Below are 21,039 nucleotides of genomic sequence, written 5' to 3'. Positions count from 1 at the left end.
CACTTTACAGGTCATGGTAGGCAGGCCGTGCCCTTCTGAGCTCCTGTTCTGTTTGGTTGTGCTTTCTGCGCTTACCCTTTGGCCCATGCTGCTCAGCATCTTTCATTGCGGTGTTCCCCTCAGTACCCCAGCTCTCCCTGGAGTCTCCCCGACTTCCTGCTTGTGGGAGTGAGCTCTCCCTCCTCTGAGACTCCAGCAGCTCTGGTTTGTCCATCCCTTCCATAATTGGGGAAAGTGCCTTATGCTGTATTATTTGTATACTTCTCTTTCTCTCCATATGCAGCAACTGTGCTTTTCAAATCTTGTTAGCCCCTTACATCACTGAGCACAAAACCTTGTTCATGATACTTGAACAAAGTGATGGAATAGCTGAAGGCCCTGGGTGGTGGATGGTATTAGAATTTGGCAGAGGTTGATGATTAGGAAGTGAGAGCATGTCGTGAGTCTCTGAGTGCAAGTGTGCATACGGTCTGGGCACCTGGAATATCTTATAAAGTATTTGTGAAGCTGATGTAATGGTGTAATTGGTAGCTGGGGCCAGAAGCCATGGGGAGAACTAATTCTCTGGTAACAGCAATGCCATGTCAGGATGTGAGCTGCACAGACAGGAGAACGGCTTATCGGACAAAGGCACACACGTGTCATCAAAATCCAGTGGAGCCCGCGTGCTCTGTGACTCGCGTTCATCCACATGGTAACACACATCCTCTGTGATGTGGGTCAGTGGGGACTGCACACAAGGAGCCTAGTCTGACCTAGAGGGAACAGGGTGGCTTGAAACCCTTCTTTCTTCTGGAAAAAGTGACCGTTTGAGATAAAGAAGCTATTTAGCCACAACCCAAAATGTGTTGGCAAGGAAAGGAAGCCATGTGTTGGAGTGCTGACACTCAAGCTTTTATAAAAGGCACTGTTAGCTGAGGTTGATAATCAGTTGGCATTACATTCTCTCCTGGATTATATTCCAGACTCTTCTTACTCAAGCAAAGATTATGTTTCTGCAGAGTTTCTTACAAATCTGGAAGGAAGTACAATGCTAAGGGGTATGCTCGAGCAAAGGGTGAGCAAGTGCGTGTGGTCTCACCCAGGACAGTGCTTCTCCACACTTTTCCTTACAGCCCACTCTCCTGTCCCAAGCAGCCTTGCTAACACTTTTTCCTAAATACTACCCATCCATGAAAATTTACTACCCCAGGTATATTTCTGTTTCTGTACTGAGACCTTTTGGAGCACACTAAAATTTGTCTTATCCACTAACCACCCTTTTTGCCTCCCTGGGGCTGTCATCCCCATTTAGGGCATAATCTAGACAAGCATGGCAGCATGAGGTCTAAGTTGTATTGCTTTATTTTGTGTCTTTAAAATACTTTTTTGTTGGGGCACCTGGCTGGCTTGGTTAGTAGACATGTGGCTCTTGATCTTGGGGTTGTGAGTTCAAGCCCCATGGTGGGGAGTAGATTGTACTTAAAATTAAAAAAAAAACAAAACCTTTTTGTTATGGGGCTGGGGTCTTCTTCGGGTGGTAGATTGTCATTTTTTCACTCAGTTCCTACTTCATAAACGGTAAGACTGGGGAGTGAAATTTCTGTAATTTCTCAAAACAAGTCCATGAAGACCTCTCCTGGAAACTTTTTAATACACTGTTGAAAGTTTTAGTACTATTATCTCAATGAGGGAAATGAGCTTGCAGGCCAGAACACAGGTGTGTGGCATGCATCTGTTGCACACACGTGTGTGTGCGCGTGTGCGTGCTCCTTACCTTCTCATCATCTTTCTGGCACTCTTCTGGTGAGTAAAAGTGAGCAGAAGCAGTTAGGCTGGCCACCTGACATAAGAAAAGGTGTAGGACAGGAATGAACCTGAACTCCTGGGTTTCTCTTTTTTGTCCAGTGACTTTCCACCAGAATGAAAAGATCAAGAAAAAAAAAAAAAGTAGACAATGAAAGTCAGCCTGAGAAGAAATCATCCTTTTCTCTTACTGTCTCTCCCAAGGTATAAAAGGAACAAACAACAACAAAGAAAAAACAAATTGCTTCCTCCTCTGCACTTGCTCCCTCACATACCGAGGTGTCCCATTTTCTTATTGTCCAATTTTAGGCGAGTTGGGCTCCAAAGGCGGGGAGAGCCCAGGGGAAAGTGCCGAGCTGGGGGAACACACGTGTGAGCTCGGGTGGGTGGGCGGAGGTTGGCAGGCGAGGAGCCGGGAAGGGCCGTCGGGGTGACGGTTCGCCCGGGCAGGTGGGAACCCCCTCGCTTACACCTGTGCCCCCACCAGACGCTGGCGCTGGTACAGTAATTGAGTGGACTCTGGTCCGCGTGCTGTATCCGCTGAGGGCCAGTTAGGAAAATAGAAACCACGTGGGGATTTGAGCGAAGAGGATTTAATTCAGGGAACTGGTGAAACAGGTATTATCGGAGGAAGAGAGGCAAAAAGGGAGGCCTGTGGGAAGCCCCGAGGTGCTAACTGCAGGAAGCGGACCCCTCGGTTTCGCTGGGGGTCGGACGTGCTCGGGAACCTCATGCCTTCCGGTCTCTCTGGCGCCCCCTGGCGGGCCTGGTGGGGAGCCCGCCGCAAGCCCTGCTCGCCGCTGTGCTGCAGACTGAGATTCTGCCCGTCACCTAGTGTTTGCTGTCATGCTGGGAATGCGGCTCTTGCCAGCCTTCCACATCCTCATCGGAAGCTGGGGAAACGAGATGGTGGTACGAGACACCGAAGAGTACCAGATGGCTCAAATCTGTGCCTCTTTCTATTGCTGGATAGCAAATGCCTCCAAATGTTAAAACAATCAATATTATTTTATATGGTTTCTGTCTTCAGCTGACGGGGCTGGAGGATCTGCTTTCTGGGGGGCTCATGCACATACCCGGTGTGCTCGTGGTGCTGATGGCCATAGGCCTGGGTTCCTCCGCACCCCCGCCTCTGGCAGGGCCGCCTGAGTGTGCTCACCACGTGGTGGCTGGCTTCCCCCAGGGCCCTGGCGTGAGAGACAAGCAGAGCCCTACCTTTTTTATATTAAAAAAATTTTATTATTATGGTTAAAATATACACAACATAAAACTTACCGTTTTAACCATTTTTAACCGTACAGTTCAATGGTATTAAGGGCATTCACGTTGTTGTATAACCATCACCACCATCCATCCTTAGGACTTCATCCTCCTGCAGTCTCCCCTGCCCTCACCTCCCCAGAACTCCTAGGAACTTCCATCCTACTTTCTGTCAATCTCTTCTATGCCCCTGCTTCACAAAGCACACCCTGTCATTTCTGCTCGATCCCGTGGTGACACAGGTCTGCTCTATTCAGGGTGGGAGGGACGGTACAGGGTGGATCAGGAGGCAAGGGGCCCTGGAGCCCGTCAGAAGCTGGCTACGGTAGGCTGTATTCCTTACCCTAATCCACGCACCTGAGACTCATACCTGACTCCCTCCTGGCATCCAAAGGTCAGCAAATCCTGACCTTTCTGCCTCCCCAGTATCTTGAACCCTTCCCCTGCTCTTCATTCCCACTTCTAATGCAGGAGCTCCTAGCTGGTCCCCACGAGTCCACCTGCTTCCCCATACTCCATCCTCCATTTAGTGAAGAGGGAACTTTCTTTTCTCTTTTAAAAAAAGTTGTTCATTTTCTGATTATAGAAGTAATGCATACTTTTTGTAGAATATTTGGGAAATTCAGAACAGTGTACAGAAGGCAATAAAAATCCCTCCACTCAACAAACTATGTTAATTGCACACACACACACACACTCTTCCAGTCTTCTTTCTAGGTGATGCTGTGCATGTGTGTGTGCACATACAGACTTACATTTCTTTTTATAAAGATTTTATTTTTAAGTAGTCTCTACACCCAAAACATGGGACTCAGACTTCCAACGCTAAGATCAAGAGTTGCGTGCTCCTCTGACTGAGCCAGCCAGGCGCCCCCAGGCTTAGAGGTTTTTTGAACAGATTTATGATCAGACTATATATAGATTTTAATCTTGCTTTTAAAATTCAATACAGCTCAAACATTTTCTTATGCTATTAAGAGTTGTTCCAACATATAGTGACCCTGCATAAAATACATCAGATGGATGCACTGTCTTTTATTCAACCTGTTCCCTCTTGTCAGGAAGTATATTATTGTATTCAAAATGTCATACCACAGATAACTCTGTGATAAACATCCTGTACGGGTATCTTGGCATCTCTGGTTATTTCCTTTGGAGAGATTCTAAGAAGAAGGACTGGTCAAATGTGTGAACACTTGAAAGGCTTTGATGTGTTTTGCCAAATCACCCTCAGGAAGTATGTGCTCATTTACACCACCCTGGGCAGGGTACGTGAGCTGTCCTACCACACTCTGGCCACCACGAACTCCTATCCCTTGAAACAGGATTTCAAATTACATTTGTTCTGAATGTAAAAGCGATATATATTCATTTAAAAAATTGAGAAGTGAAGAAAAGCATAACAAATAATGTTTAAAAGACAATGACTTCACCCTGAAAACTTTTGTTAACATTTTGGTGTACATCATACATCATATCTGTTCTTTGGTGAATCAATACATCTATGTTTGTGAGGGTATATGCATGTATGTGTGTGTGTATACAAATATACACATATACACACATATCTACACACACACATTTTTAAAAGTATTGAAATTAAACCATTAAGAAATTGATGTTTTTAGGTAAAAATTATTGAATGAAGGCAATTTTATATGTGCCAACCTAATAGACTTACATAATTGGGATCAAATTGTATATACAGTTTTATACTATTTCTTCACATAATAATTTACAAAGAACATTTTTCCATATTCTTATCCATCATCAACTACATACTTTCTGATGACTGCATCTCATTCCAACATTGGAATGTGACTTCATTTACCGAACCAAATCACCATTGTGGTACAGTGAGGGAACTTCCGGTTTTGCTGTTACATTTTTGGGAGTTTATAATATTATTAAAATAATAAATACAAGTGCAATGGACATCTTTGTAGATAAATCTTTGGCACATCTCTGAATATTTCTAGAAAGAGAAGGATAAGATGAGAGGTTAGGAACATTGCCCCTGGGAAGGGTGTACCCTCCTTACCAGTAGGAATTGTCCTTAGGTGGTGCCTGGGTGGCTCAGTCGTTAAGCGTCTGCCTTCGGCTCAGGTCATGATCCCAGGGTCCTGGGATCGCGCCCCGCATCGGGCTCCCTGCTCCCCGGGAAGCCTGCTTCTCCTCCCACTCCCCCTGCTTGTGTTCCCTCTCTTGCTGTGTCTCTCTCTGTCAAATGACTAAATAAAATCTTTAGGAAAAAAAAAAAAAGGAATTGTTCTTAAAAAACAATCCAGACTGTATCAGTTTGATAAAACCACATTGGTAGTCTGAAATGGTTTCCTGTTGTTTTCATTTGAATTCATCTAATTCCTAGCGGGGTTGAATATTTCCCACCTGTTTGAACTTCTGCAGAAGTTCTTTATATGTTAAGGCTCTTTGCTCTTTTCTGTCCTGTTAGCTGCACCTATGTCATTATGTTTTTTGACAGAAGAAGTTTTTTCTTGGGTACATACAGTCAACCCTAGCTTTTCCTGTAGAATTCTTTGAGGGTTGGAGCTCTGAGTAAATGAGTGAATGAGTGAACGAATGAAGTCAGTAAGGATGGAGCTGTTTGGAGATGCAAGGTGATGTTCTCTGTAGAGAGTTCTTTTCCTTTTTAGCATCCAGAAACCTAGAGCCAAATTTAATGTTCAGTTTAAGGAATTCCAAGAATCATTATGCTCTCTGTCACCCCATTTCCTTTTTATATGCCTATTTTAATGGTTCTATTGGATGTGTGCCATTTAAGGTAAATTCTCCCCAAATTTCCTTGAAAGTAGACAAAGTGTAAGTAATAATCCAATGAAGTATAATAGGTATTAATTGTAGCAGTTTGTTGGGCTACTTTTCCAACCCTTAAAAAGATTTAAAAATAAGAAAAGATGAGCTCCAATTTTTTATTTTGCACGTAGATGATACAAAAAATATTTTAAGTAGTTTGCTTTTCTTACATATTTTTTCTGATTATAGACTGGCTTTTGTTCCCCTCTAAGATTTTATAATTTGCTATTTAGTTTTGTCGTCTTAAAATAATTCCTTGTATGCCGTAGTTGTGGTTCATCTGGGGTGCATGAGAATGATCAAAACATACAGACCTTCATAGGGTCGGCAGTGTCCTGTAAGCAGCTAGCTACCCAGCCATCTGGCATAATCACCTCCTGCCCCTCTACCCTCGGGCAGTTGGCTATCTCTGAGCCTAGGGTTTTCACTGTGGCTTCTGGGAACCCTGCTCCAGGACCAGCTGCAAGCTGTTTCAAATTCAAAGTTCCCTATTCCGTGGGACCGTGACTCCAGAGTGTGTATTTAACAAGTCCCCAAATAATTTTTTATGCATTTTAAGTTTGAGAGCCACTGGTAAGGTAGCAAATATAATAAACAATTATGATGACACTTTTCTAGATCACTAATAACTTAGAGAACTAAAACTGAAAACCAATCTTATTTTTTTGGCATCTGCTAAGCTTGTAAAGATAGTGCCCTCTTCTGGCTCCTTGCTGTGAATGCATCTTTTACTTTTTTTTTTTTTTTTGCTTTTGTTTTTTGTTTTTTTTTACAACCATGACATTTTTTTTTAAAGATTTTATTTATTTATTTATTTGACAACCATGACATTTTATTGCTTGATATTTGAGTTTAAGAGCAGAAAGATGACAATACTAATACTCTTAGTACTAATATTTTTTCAAGTTTCAGAATGGTTAAATGTTACATATAAAACAATCTGTTGTGACTTTCACTCCATGGTTAGTAATTGGGAAATAAAATAATTTAGGAAGACTGTACCTTAATATAGCTTTTTTTTTTTTTAAAGATTTTATTTATTTATTTAACAGAGAGAGACACAGCAAGAGAGGGAACACAAGCAGGAGGAGTGGGAGAGGGAGAAGCAGGCTCCCCGGCTGAGCAGAGAGCCCTATGCAGGGCTCGATCCCAGGACCCCGGGATCATGACCTGAGCCGAAGGCAGACGCTTAATGACTGAGCCACCCAGGCGCCCCTATTAAGATAGCTTCTGATAATGGTCTCAATGATCCATGATATAGCTATCCAGGACCATATTATGTCTCATAATCATGAAGGAAAAGAAGTTTTATCACCCCCTCCCAGGAGTGTGATTTCACTCATGTGCCTTTTTGGAGCTCTCTTCTTCTACACGGGCAGTTGGATATGGCCCATCTGATTGCAGGGCTTTGAGAAGAGCTGGGAGGACTGGCTGTCTGGGGGTTGGAGCACTGGGGCTCACAGATTACAAGAAGGAGGTATGAGTAAATAGGGGTGACCCTATCACAAAGCCCTGCCTTGATTGCCTCTCTGCTTGTTGGCTCAGTAAAGACCTCCCACCCGTGCAATTCAGCAGGTGGATTTTGCAGGGATGATTGAGGAAAGCTTTCTGGAGTTTACAGACCAACTGCCTAGGTGATGTACTTATGTTCATGAGAGGGCATCTTTATGAAATCATGTTTATTTCTCAGATACATAATTTTGTATATGGCTTTGTCTTATTTAAAAGAAAATGTGGCATCTTATCTCTTGAATATTTCCTTCTCACTACTGTCCTTCAGAGGAAAGACAAATTGAACACAAACCCACAGGAGGGGGTGTGAGCCCTAGAGGTGATTTTCCCAGCTGATTGGATTGCTCGCCGTGTCCCAGACAGATTTTCAAACCCGTCCATTTAAATCAGAACAGAGACTGTCAGGTCAGATTTTATGACTCCCATGTGAAGTAAGCCCTTGACCTTCAAACCTTTGATTCTCACCCAGTGTTTCTAGGTAATAGTCTTCTGAAGGCAGGTTCTTGAGTGTAGCCATCTTTGATTTCATGATGCCTTTGGCTTTGCTCACAGTAGCAACTCAAAAATTGAATTGTTCAGATTGTCCAAGGTGCTTTGAATACATCAACTCAACCCAGATCTTTTTTTCCCCATATTCTATCTCAGATGTCCCCCCAGGCCGCTAGACTATCCCTGCTGCTTTCTGAGCACCGGTGTTCCTACCTGGACCATTTCTGCGTCTCTCTGCCTCTACCACTGTCCTCTGCACCCTCTCCACTGCCCTCCAGGATGAGACCACCCTCGGCAGTTTACATTTTTGGTCCTGAGTTGTCATGACTACCTCCCTATTTTGATCCATTGCTTTTAACATGGAGGGGAAACTGTGATTACATGGGCTAGTTATTAGGCTAGTCAGTGTTTTATTTTACTTAATACTCCCTGCTCCGTTGGGGGTTGGCAAACTACAGCACGCAGCCCAAATGTGCCCCACCAGCTGTTTGTATAAAGTTTTATTGGAACACAGCCATGCTAGCTCCTTTCTGTCTATGGCCAACTTTGCAGTACAATGGTCGAGCGGTTGCAACAGAGATCGTATGTCTGGCAAAGCCTACACTTTTTTAACTTGACCCTTTGCAGAAAGTTTGCTGGTCCCAGCTCTGCGTGATAGGCAGGTAATGTGATGGCATTTGGTGAGCATCATTATTTCCCTGCTTATGAACAGAATGGGAAACCAAGGTAAAATCATTGAACTGAATAGAATTTCTGAGTTAAGAATCCATGTGTTCATATGTTGAGACCAAATTATTGGTTAGGGTAGTTTCTAGGGAGTATCTTGACCATTGGACGTTAAGCTATCTCCTTGTGTGAATACATTTTTTGAAAAGACTAGACCCCTACATATTTAATTGAGAAATCATTTTGTATTTAAGAACTCCATGCTCATCATTTTATTGCAGTAGAATAGACATACCATAAAATTCACCATTTTAACCATTTGTGAGTGTAGAGTTCAGCCACACCAAGCACGTTCACAGTGTTGTACAACCATCACCACCATCCGTCTCCAGGACTTTTTCATCTCGCAAAGCCGAATCTCTCTTTGCCATTAAACGCTAACTGTCCAGTCCTCCCTCCCAGCCAGCCCCGGTGACTGCCATTCTGCTTTCTGGCTCTATGAGGTGGACCACACTAGGTACCCCGTGTAAGTGGAAACATAGTCCATTTGTCCTTTCATGTCTTTCTTATTTCACTTATGATGTCTTCAGGGTCCATCCATGTGGTAGCATGTGTCAGAATTTTCTTCCTTTTTAAGACCAAATGAAATTCCATTGTGTGTATCTACTGCATTTTGTTTATCCTTTCATCCCCCGGGGGTGGGGGTACTTGGGTGGTTTCCACATTTTGGCTGTCGTGACCAGTGTGGCCATGAACATGGGCGTGCAAATACCTGTTTAAGTTCCTGCTGTCAGTTCTTTTGTGTTTATACCCAGACGTGGCGTTGCTGGGTCACGTGGTAGTTCTGTATTTCATGTCTTGAGTGACCACCATACTGTTTTCTGCAGTGGCCGCCCATTTTATGTTCCACGAGCAACGTGCAGGGTTCCAGCTTCTCCGTATCCATGTGGATACTTGTTATTTTCTGTTTTTTTTTTTTTAAATAATAGCCATTCTAATGGGCATGAAGTAGTATTTCATTGTGTTTTTTTTTTTTTTCTTTTACCTCATTCCCTCAGTATTTATTAGGCATCTACTAGCCTGACACTTATTCTATTCTGTGTATGGATTTTGTTTTGATGATTTGATACACACAAGTATTGCAAAACATTTACCACATAAGGTTTATTAACACATCTTTCACCTCACACAATTATCATTTTGCCATTGTTATGGCGAGAACATTAACAGTCTGCTCTCATAACAACTTATAAGTCACAATATGGTATGGCAAACTGTGATCACCATGTGACTATATATATTAGATTCCCAGAACTTATTCATCTTATAACTGAAAGTTTGTACCCTTTGACCAATATCTCCCCATTTCCCCTGCCCCCAACCCCTGGTAACTACCATTCTACCCTCTGTTCTGAGTTCGGTGTTTTTAGATTCCACATGTAAGTGACATCATACAGTGTTTGTCTTTTTCTGTCTGACTTATTCACTTAACATAATGCCTTCAAGGTCCATCCATGTTGTTGCAAATGGCAGGATTTCTTCCTTTTTATGGCTGCATAATATTCCCTTTTAAAAAATATTTTTTTTTATTTTTTTTTTTTAATTTGAGAGAGAGAGCGTGAGAGACAGAGCACGAGCAGGGGGGAGGGGTAAAAGGAGAAGCAGACTCCCTGCCGAGCAGGGAGCCCGATGTGGGACTCGATCCCAGGACCCTGGGATCATGACCTGAGCCGAAGGCAGAAGCTTAACCAACTGAGCCACCCAGGTGCCCCAATATTCCTTTCTAATATATACCACATTTTCTTTAACCATCAGTTGAAGGACACCTAGGTTGTTTCCATGTCTTGGCTAGTGTGAACAATGTTGCCGTGAACATGGGAGTGCAGCTATATCTTTGAGATAGTTATTGCATCTCCTTCGGATATATACCCAGTGTGGGATTGCTAGATCATATGGTAGTTCCATTTTTAATTTTTTTGGAGGAATCTCCACACTGTTTTCCATAATGGCTGTATCATTGGGGTTTCCATTTGCATTTCCCTAATGATTAGTGATGCTGAACATCTTTTCATATACTTATTGGCCATTTGTATATTTTCTTGTCTATTGAAGTCCCATGCCCATTTGAAAAATTGGGTTATTTTGTTTGTTTCTGGATAAAGAAGAAGAAAGCCAGAAGACTCACACTTCCCGATTTCCAAACTTACTACAAAGCTACAATAATCCAAATGCTGTGGCATGGGCATGGGAACAGGCAGAGAGGCCAATGGAATGGCCTAGAGAACCCAGAAGAAACTCTTGCATATGTGGTCAGATGACTTCCAACAAGGGTGCCAATATCATTCAAGGGGGAAGGATCAGTCTTTTTAATAAATGGTGCCAGAAAAACTGGATATTCACAGATGAAAGAAATTAACTCAAAATGGACAACAGACCTAAAACTATAAAGCTCTTAGAAGAAAAACACAGAGGGAAAGATGACATTGGCTTTGACGATGATTTCTCAGATGTGATGCCAAAGGCCCAGGCACCAGAAGGAAAATGGGCAAATGAGGCTACATCAAAATGAAAAGCTTATGCATCAAAGGACGCTGTCAACAGAGTAAAAAGGCGACCCATGGAAGGGAAGAAAATATTTGCAAATCACATATCTGATAAGGGATTAATATCCAAATTCTTTAGGAAAGGGAACTCCTAAACCCTACAGTCAATTTTTAGAGAAAATCAAAGGACGCAGGAAGGCAGTCTATATTCTGTTGTCCCCAGGTCCTCAACAAGCCTGGCTGGTTGTTCTGTCAGCCCTAGGCGTATCTTTGTGGAAGAGTTACTGCCCAGCTCCTGGTGACTATTATTAACGTGGAAGCCATCCAGAATTTCTGCTGATAGAATATAGGGAGCTTAATTAAGGAGAAAAAATTATCTTTCTCTCTTGCGACTAAGCAGAAGAGTAATGTCTCGTAGCAGAAGGACACTGGCTGAGAGATATTTTCTGCCAACAGGATTATAAATCGACTATTATTAATTTTTGTTCTCCTGGAAGGCATTAGTTGCTGATTCACAGTTGTGCACTTTATCTTCTTTCATCCTGGGGCAGGATGAAATCATCCTTAGCCCCACTGCTTTAAGCTCAGAGCTTCTCTAAGGACTAAAATATATTTTAAAATGGCTCTGGATTCTACTCCAAAACCATTTATGACAGGATATGATGATTATATGCTGAGGGATTTCTAGGTCAAATTTTTTGAGACATTTTCCATTTTATGTATGTGAGCCAAAAAAATTGGTTTAAAACTTTATTGTTCTAGGGATTTTTTTCTTTCCTATTAAAGAAAAAAGTCCTAAAACACACCATAATTGTCCAATACCCCCTGCAAATCCTGGTTTGATTGATTGATTGATTGATTTGTTTGTTTATTTTCAACTCCTGGTTTTATTCATCTTTTCTAGAATTTCGAGGATACTCAAGCACCAGTGTGGACCAACTATTAGGACTGTCACATACAGTTGAGCAGGTTGAGCACTGTACTAGGGAGCCACCTCTCAGGGGGCACAGTTCACATCGTAGACATCCAAGACTTGTGTGTTTATTATGATGATTTTTCTGGAAGAATCAGCAAACTGTGTTGTTCTAACAAAATCCATATATTACAACCAACTCCTAGGGGTAGACAAAATTAGCTTGAGGAAGGGGCACGTTTGCGTTGTTCACAGGGAGGCTCTATGTGGGGTTGCCCCACCTGTCTTTTGCTTTGGGTCACACCTGGCATTCTAGAGTGTGGTTTCCTACCTGGGATGCTGCTTCCCCTCCAGGGGCACCAGCAGACAGGTGGTCACGGGTCAGGCCACCCTCCTGTTTGATGGTCTGTTAGCTCCCCAGCTGGATCCCACATGGCTGTACGGTTGTGTAGGACTTCTCTAACAAAGGGCTGCTGTGGGGCCTTACGGTCTAGCAGGGGAGGTTAATGGTGATGTCTTGGAAGAAGAATAACACACAGGTCCCAGAGTTCAGGACATGAGGCTGCTTGGCCACCGGACAAGATGATTTGCTGTTTGGCTGCGTTGCACTGAGGCTGCTCTGGGCCCGCGTCACCTGAGTGGGAAGAGTCCGGGTAGCAGGGCCTGTCCTCCAGGGCACTGGTAGGTTGCAGCGAGTGTGCAGTGAGCTCGCTCACCCCGCGTGACAATGGAGCCTGGCTAAGATGAGCATCCGTTCTGTAATTTTTGTGAGCGCCTGAAATGAGGTACCTCATCCCTATTCTTTTTCGATCGAGAAGTAGTCCATAGATAGATAATGACTTGTCACAGACATGTGTGCCAGATGCAGGACGGGTGTTGGATCTAGAAACCACAGCTGTGCTCCGTGGTGTGCACGGATCCGTACAGGACCGGGAGCTCCTGGGTGGGAGCAGAGCTTATGTCTTCCTTATCCCTGTGAAGTGCTCCCGTGCTTTCGACACGGTGGATGTGAACGAATGGGTGAGTCACATGTAAGCCAGGTCATGAAAAAATAGTGACCTTCTTTTTTTTTTTTTTAAAGATTTATTTATTTATTTTAGAGAGCGCGAACAAGCGTGAGAAGTGGGGAGGGGCAGAGGGAGAGAGAATCTCAAGCAGACTCCCCGCTGAGCACACAGCCTTACGTGGGGCTCGATCTCACGACCCTGAGATCACGATCTGTGCCGAAATCAGAGTCGGACGCTTAACCGACTGCGCCACAGGTGCCCCGATGACCTTTTCATACATATTTGGTCGTACGGTTCAAATGAGGAGGTAATGCTTTGTGTTAAAATAGTTCTGGTTGCTGTTGTTGTATTTGTAACCCCCACCCCCGCACGACATACTCTGCTGGTGCTGGTGACACCAACAGGCGTAAGAGGAGACCTATGTCCTCGGGGTGCTCTCCGCCTGGCCGGGGAGACCAACACAGATGCACACGATGACAGCGAAGCCAGAGGACTGGTAGAGAAGTGTGCACGGCAGTGTGTGAGGACCGCTCGGGTCCCGGAGGATAAACCACTGGCAGCCAGGGGCACATGAGCAAGGAGCATGGAAGAGGAGAGTCCAGTGGGCACCGGGCATCTTCACCAGCACCTCCGAATGGGACGGGGGTACATACTCTGAATGGCAGAAGGAGACCCCGGAGAGGCATGCAGGGACGGAAGCACAGAGGACCCTGTAGGCCCTTCCGTGGGGCTGCTGGAACTAGCCCTGGAAAGTACTGGCGGCTCCGACCAGCGGAAGTGTGTTGCTGGCTCGCTGTTCTGGGGGCTGCAAGTCCAAAATCCAGGGTCGGGGGACCACGCTGCCCCTGCCAGCGCCAGCGGAGGGTCTTTCCCGCCTCTCGTAGCTCGGTTGCTTCTCCGCCATCCTTGGCAACCGTTGGCTTGTGGACACATCACTCCAGTCTCTGCTTCTGTTGTCACATGGCCGTGTTCACGTCCTCTTCCCTGTGTGCGTGTCTACCTCTGTGTCCAGATTTTCCCTTTTTATAAGGACACCAGTCATATTGTGTTAGGGCCCATCCCAACGACCCCCCCTAGCTTGCTCCGCCAAGACTTCTCCAAATAAGGTCACAGTCACAGGTGCTAAAGCTTAGGACTTCAGGGCACCCAGGTGGCTCAGTCGGTTAAGCGTCTGACTCTTGATTTTGGCTCAGATCATGATCTCAGGGTTGTGGGATTGAGCCCCGTGCTGAACTCCGTGCTCGGCGGGGAGTCTGCTTGAGATTCTCTCCCTCTGTCCCTCCCCACTTCTCACGCCTGTTCGCGCTCTCTCTAAAATAAATAAATAAATCTTAAAAAAAAAAGATTAGGACTTCAACATGTCTTTTCAGGGGATACAACTCAACGCATAGCAGCCTTGGATGCTGGTCAAGGAAGTTCATTCACAGAACAACTTGTCGTATCCACATAGACGGAGCTGCAAGCCAAGGACAGCTTCTCCTGTGCTCTGGGTGGGGGGGCGCAGGGGGGAGGGGGCAGGCTAGGAGAGAAAGGGGAGCCCGAGAGGGGCAGGGACGGTGCTCACACCCAGGGCTGGATGCCCCAACCCCGGTGCAACCCCGGGCTTGGTCCCTTGATTTACGTGGCCTGAGATACACAGGACAAATAGAAAGCATGTCTAAAATGAAGAATCTCAGCATTTTCTGGGCGTTGGCCATTGGTTTATAAGTGGTTGTTTCTCCCCTTGCTTTTTATTATGAACATTTTCCCTTGTGAGGAAAGTAGAGAGAATGGGAGACCCCCGCGTACCAGTCACCGCGCCCCCCTTGTGCGTGTCCAGCTTTGTAGGCAAGTCATGGTGCGAAAGGCAGGTTTGTCATTTGTATGTATTTTGTCATTACAAAATGTCCCCGGGCCTCAGTTTTCGTTGATAAAATTGAGACGACACCTGGAGACAGCCCAAGAAGCAAAGGCCCGTGGAGCCCTGCGCCTGGCGCAGTGCAGTCTGCTGCTGACCAACGGTGGCCGCGCCTTCTCGAACGTGCTCTGGGAGCCTGGACTCCCCCGACCCACAGCTGCTCCTCCGCCAGCCTCTGGCCCAACGAGGCAGCCAGAGCGGCACAGCGGGGCCCCTGCTTCAGACACCCCGCCTCTCAGGACGCCTGGGAGGGCATCCTTTTCTCCGCGTTTCCTCCCTGTGGTTACATGCATGGTTATTTTATTTTTTTTGGAGAGAGAGAGTGTGAGATGGAGCAGGGGGAGGAGAGGCGGAGGGAGAGAATCTCAGGCCAACTCTGTGCCGAGCGTGGAGCCCAATGTGGGGCTCAGTCCCACGACCCTGAGATGGTGACCTGAGCCGAGATCAACAGTCGAGCCCAGGGCTGAGCCACCCAGGCGCCCCTGTGACGTGCATTGTTATGTTAACGAAAAGTCAGTAGGGCTTTTGAAGGAAGCCTCTGATAAGAAACAAGTGAGGGAATAGAGGAGGAAGCAACATGGAAATAAACAGGGCAGCGCTTCCCAAACTTCAGCGAACGGACCTCGATTCTGTGCAGCGGGGCTGGGCCCGGGACTCGGCATTGTTGACAAGCTTCCAGCTGGGACTGCAGTGCTGCCCACACTTGGAGTAGCAACGATATGGGGGTACAGTAGGACCCGAGGGCCAAACCTGTCCTTCTGCCCGTTTTTCTATGTCCTGTGAGTTAAGAATGAGTTTTACATTTTGGAGTTGTCAAAATAGTTGTAACCTGTAAAAAAGCCATGAAATTCAAATTTCAATGTCCATCAAGTTTTATTGGGGCACAGACATGCCCACTCTTTATTTTTTTAATTTAATTTAATTTAATTTAATTTAAATTTTTTTTAAAGATTTTATTTATTCATAAGAGACAGAGAGAGAGAGAGGCAGAGGGAGAAGCAGGCTCCCCGCTGAGCAGGGAGCCCGATGTGGGACTCGATCCCAGGACCCTGGGATCATGACCTGAGCCGAAGGCAGACGCTCAACCATCTGAGCCACCCAGGCGCCCTATTTTTTTTTTAATTTTATTTTAAAATTTTATTTAAATTCAGTTAACTAACATACAGTGTGTTACTAGTTTCAGAGGTGGATTTGGGTGATTCATCAGCCGCACGTAACCCCCAGTGCGCATTCCGTCACGTGCCCTCCCCAGTGCCCATCACCCAGGTATCCCATTCCCCCGCCTCCCCTCCAGCGACCCTAATACTGTGCATGGCTGCTGTCACAGCTGCCGAGGACAGAGACTGTGTAGAGCCCAGAATACTTGTCTCTCCGGAGGGGGTTTGCGGAGCCCACAGCGCGGCCGGCCAGGCCCGATGCGGCCAGCAGGGGGCAGCAGAGAGCCGTTTGTGGCCAGGCCTTCGCTGGGACCTCAGGAGGGGTATTGGGAAATGGGGTGTTGGGGGACTAAGCTGAAGCTGAAGATGGAGGTAGGGGCCTGAGGTAGAAATGCCCAGGCAGTGGGCGCTAGGAGGTGAGGTGGGGGTAAGTGGGAGTAAGTAGACAATGTCTATGCAGGCAGGGAAGCCGGGCCGGAGAGGGGGCGCCAGGGGCGCGTGTGGAGGCCCCGGGACGCTGCATGGGGCTTGGACTTTGGGCAATGGCAGTAAGGGGTCACTGAAGAGCTTTCGGCAGTAGAACGATAGCATCGATGGGGGGTGCTCTGTGCCTGGTGGCTGTGCCTTGGGGACACTGTCACCACAATCCAGGGACAAGATGCTGAGCGTCTGAGCAGACAGGCGGGCGGGAAGGGAGCCACAAGCCACGGTGAGCGGTGAGCGCACCCGCCGACCCCCAGGAGGGCTCCGAACTCGCTGTCCCCTGTTGGGGTCTGCCTTTTCACCCAGGACACCCTGGATACACAGTGTCTCTAGTTTTTCTTTTTCTTTGCCTTGCTTTTCTCTGCTTTCATGACAACCGACCGTGAAGCAGTTAGGGCCGTTCTCTTTTTCTTCTGGCCTCGCGGTTTTCTTTCCAGCGGCTCCTCGGGCGCGGGCTTTCATCCGTCTCAGGCCGGTTCTGCAGGTGCCCCTCTCGGCCTGTGGGGCTGCCTTTCTGATCCGCCTTAGAGCAGCCTTAGTGGGGGCGGGGGAGGGCTCGCGGACGCCTTCGAGAATCTGGCGAACACCATCATCGACCCCCGCCCCCAAATGCACACAGACAGGGAGACTCGGAGCTTGACATGTGAGTTCGGGGCTCACACACTCCCTGAGGCCGGCTCCAGTTAGGAACCCCTCCCCTGGGGGTCAGCTTCCTCCTGGCTTTAGGGTTCGGGCCTTGATATCAGAGCCGCTTGCCTCCCGCCCCCCTCCCCCAAAGTACTCCCTGCCCTGCTTCTCCTCTGATGGAGGTGATGTGAATATGTATGTCAGTCTTTCTTGGGGGTGGATTAAAACCTTCACACACACCCCACCGGCCCTAGACAGCATGGCAGGCTTGGTGGCTCCCAGCCCTGTGTCGGGCAGGGTGGAGGCGGGCTGGGCAGACTAACCTCTTCCTATGCACTGGGCCAGGAAACACTGTGTTCACAGAACTATGGAGAGTTCTATTTTTGGGGTCTTAATACATCATAAAATCCCCTTGCCTCGAAACAAAAAGAGTACTATATCAGAAGCGGTCTTATTTAGGAAATTATTAGCTTCTTCAACTAGAAATAAGGAGATTACATTTTTTAACAGATTAATTTAATCCCCATAACAAGGAATGTTTAAAGGAATATAGTCATGCTATTATTAAATGTTTCCAAAGGACAAATGGAAGCTTGGAAGCTTGGACTGCTTTTCAGATTTTCCAGATTTAGAAAATCTAACCCTACGTCAACTCTTAATAAAAGCAGTCGTTCCCAGCAATTATGTGTATGTATGTGTTTATGTCTGCATTTTTAACAACTTTTGTGGTTGTAGTTTATAGAGCATAAACGTCATCTGTTTTTTAACATATTATATAATTTGTTTTTAGCAAATTTACGGAGTTGTGTGACCATCACCACAGTCGAACTTTAGAGCATTTCTATCACCCCAAGATGGTCTTTTACTTTTTAATTGCAAGAAGTGGTATTAGAAAAATAATAATTTTAATTGATTGCTTCCTGTGTTTGCATCACCAAGGTTGTCTTCTTACTAATGAATGACCTTTGCTGATATCTCTTCCAGGCAAACACGGGACAGCCGGAGCAAAGCTCTTGCAATCTTATCAGGAGCTGAGGTGAGTGCTGTGCGAGGGCAGACCGTCCTGGCCCTCCCCTGGCCTGGGGAGAAAAGGACGCTGAAAGAACTTCTAGATCTCCGGACTTTCAGCCGTGGCTGCTCTGGAATGTGACTTTTTTTTTTTTTTTTTTTAATGATAAAGTGCCTGGAAAAGATTGAAACAGAGATCTTTCCAGATTCTTATGAAGGGCCTTCTTGGGAGCTAGCAGAGCAGTTTCTCACTAAAGGTTTTATTTCCTAAATTCTCCTGAAATGTGGTACGAAAATGAAATATTATTTTTGAGGGCATTTTAAATGAAATTCTGAACCAGGCATTTGCTTTTATGAATCATTCGTATCTCCAACATCATGCCCGGTACCTGACTCCTCAGACATCCGGGGAATAAAACTGGCAGCAGTGAGGCATGGTCTGCGAGATGCTAACTTTTTTTTTTTTTTTTTTTTAAGATTTTATTTATTTATTTGAGAGAGAGCACAAGCAGGGGAGAGGGAGAAGCAGGCTCCCTGCAGAGCAAGGAGCCGGAGGTGCTTAACTGACTGAGCCACCCAGGCACCCGGAGATCTGACTTTTTTTTTTTTTTTTTAAGATTTTATTTATTTATTTGAGAGAGTGAGAATGAGAGAGAGAGAGAGAGCACATGAGGGAGAGAAGGGTCAGAGGGAGAAGCAGACTCCCTGCTGAGCAGGGAGCCCGATGTGGGACTAGATCCTGGGACTCCAGGATCATGACCTGAGCTGAAGGCAGTCCCTTAACTGACTGAGCCACCCAGGCGCCCGAGATCTAACTTCTTGATACAAAATCCTAAACACCTAGCACTCTTGGAGCTAGCAACAATTCACGCACCTGATTGCACCAAATAAATTAAAGTATTACTGAAAGCTCCCCACCCGGCTTTTTTTTTTTTTGGCCCATTATGAGATTTTCCAGTCTTGGGACTTCATTTTTTTTTTTTTTACTCCCCCATCAACTTCTTTTTCTTCTTTTTTTTTAAGATTTTATTTATTTATTTGAGAGAGAGAGAGTGAGTGAGCAGGCATGAGCAGGGGGGAGAGGCAGAGGGACTCAATCACAACACCCTGGGATCATGAACTGAGCTGAAGGCAGATGCCTAAACGACTGAGCCACCCCAGTGCCCCTCCCCCATCAACTTCTGATTCCTCTCATGCTTGATTTTGGCATGGCGTTTTGGGCACTTCTGTTGGGATTTCTGCTGAGAGAACGCACACGGCCACGGGGGACACACACCTGTTCTGGGCTCTGGAGCAGCCGCGCTACTTTAGACAACATGCGCGGCACACAAGGCTTGGGCACGGGGCAGCTCGGTGCTCATTTGCCGCATCCCGATACCAGGAAATTACACCCTGCCTAGAGGAGCAGATCCATGCAGGGCCGCTGGATCCTCTTCTAAAACATGAGGAAGTAAAAGCAAAAAGCAAAAAGCAAAAAAAAAAAAAAAAGTCAGAGAACTTGAACGAGAGGATGATGGCGAGTCCCATGCATTTGTAAGACTAATAGTTGGATCATTCATAACCCGTTTCTTATTCCTGTATTTTTCCTTGGCAGCAAAATTTCTGTGGTTCCTCCTACCCCACCTCCTCTGAGCGAAAGCCAGTGCAGTAGCAGCTCAAACAGGGTAATGTGTCTGTTCTGTGTGCCTCCCTGGGGAAGGGGCAGTGGGAGAGAGGTAGAGGAAGAACGGGGTCTGAGAGGTTGGGCCAAGGTTGTCGGAGCAAAGGGATCCGCCTGTAGCAGAAGCAGGCCATGGAGGGAGGCAGAGAATGGAGGCCAGAGTGCTGGGCCTGCCCAGTGTCTGTGCTCCCACTATGCTTTGGGGGCCATGGGATCATCTGCATTAACAATGACTCACCTTCTGTTTGCACCCCCCATCCTCACCTGCACCCCACATCCTCACCTGTGCTCCACATCCCTGCCTGTGCCCCACGTCCTCACCTGCACTCTCTGTCCCCACCTGCACCCCACATCCCCACCTGCACCCACATCCCTGCCTGTGCCCCACATCCACCCCCTACCACTTTACTCTTGTCATTTTGTTGGCTGTCTTCCCTATCTGTGCGCTGCGCTCTTGAGTGTGGGGGTCTGAATAGGCTGCAGTGTGTTGGGGGTCTCTGGGGATGTGAAGAGAAATAAATACAGGTTGATTCACAGGTGTGTGATTCATAGGTGTGGGAGTGCCTGGGGTGTGTGTGTGTGTGTGTGTACCTTTTGAGTATTTGTAGATGCTAACATAAAATAGGCCAGGACCATTTCTGTCCACAGAAATTAGTGGTGTCAGCTTAGAGAAGTTACCTGGGTTCCCACTTGGGAGATGGAAATAGTTATACTCCTCTGGCTTGCTTCCCAAGGCTGGTGTGAGAAACTAATGAAATAATGTCTGTGCTGGTACTTAGAAACTGTAAAGTGCCATGAAAACACATGGTCTTGATTATTTTCATTATTATTATTCTGTGAATTAAAGAGAGTAACTATATCTGTACATAGAAAGGCATGTTCATGTTCATATGCTAGTGAGAGAGAGAGAGAGTATATTTATTCTTTTTCCAGTTTCAAACTGAGTCCCTGGAATGACCTTCAAAATTCTGCTCCACTTTCTCCTTGAGATTCTAAATCCTCTGAAGTTGTCCCAGCAGGGATGTGCTCAAGACATATTTCCTGGATCGATGGATGGATGGAGGGATGGATGGATGGATAGAAGGATGTAGGGCGGGAGGGATAGGAGGGAGGGATGGAGGGAAGCAGGGAAGGAGGGAGGGATGGATGGAGGAAGAGGTGGATGGGGGGACTGATGGAGGGAGGGATGGATGGATGGAGGGATAGAGGGAGAGAAGA

At 46.2% G+C, this 21,039-nt stretch overlaps 1 protein-coding gene across 1 annotated transcript in view; it reads left to right on the top strand.

Annotated features, from left to right (window-relative positions):
• Nucleotides 1-21,039, top strand: part of SYTL3 (synaptotagmin like 3) — an 86,269-nt gene that overhangs the window by 30,612 nt on the left and 34,618 nt on the right. The window contains exons 6-7 of the mRNA XM_032407551.1: nt 18,138-18,189; nt 19,756-19,825. Coding sequence (XP_032263442.1) covers nt 18,138-18,189; nt 19,756-19,825 — 122 coding nt within the window. The remainder of the gene's footprint in view (nt 1-18,137; nt 18,190-19,755; nt 19,826-21,039) is intronic.

The sequence above is a fragment of the Phoca vitulina genome, unplaced genomic scaffold (genome assembly GCF_004348235.1).
Source record: "Phoca vitulina isolate PV1807 unplaced genomic scaffold, GSC_HSeal_1.0 scaffold9, whole genome shotgun sequence".
NCBI lineage: Eukaryota > Metazoa > Chordata > Mammalia > Carnivora > Phocidae > Phoca > Phoca vitulina.
The sequence above is the reverse complement of the archived record's forward strand: the minus strand, read 5'-3'. Positions and strand labels throughout refer to the sequence as shown.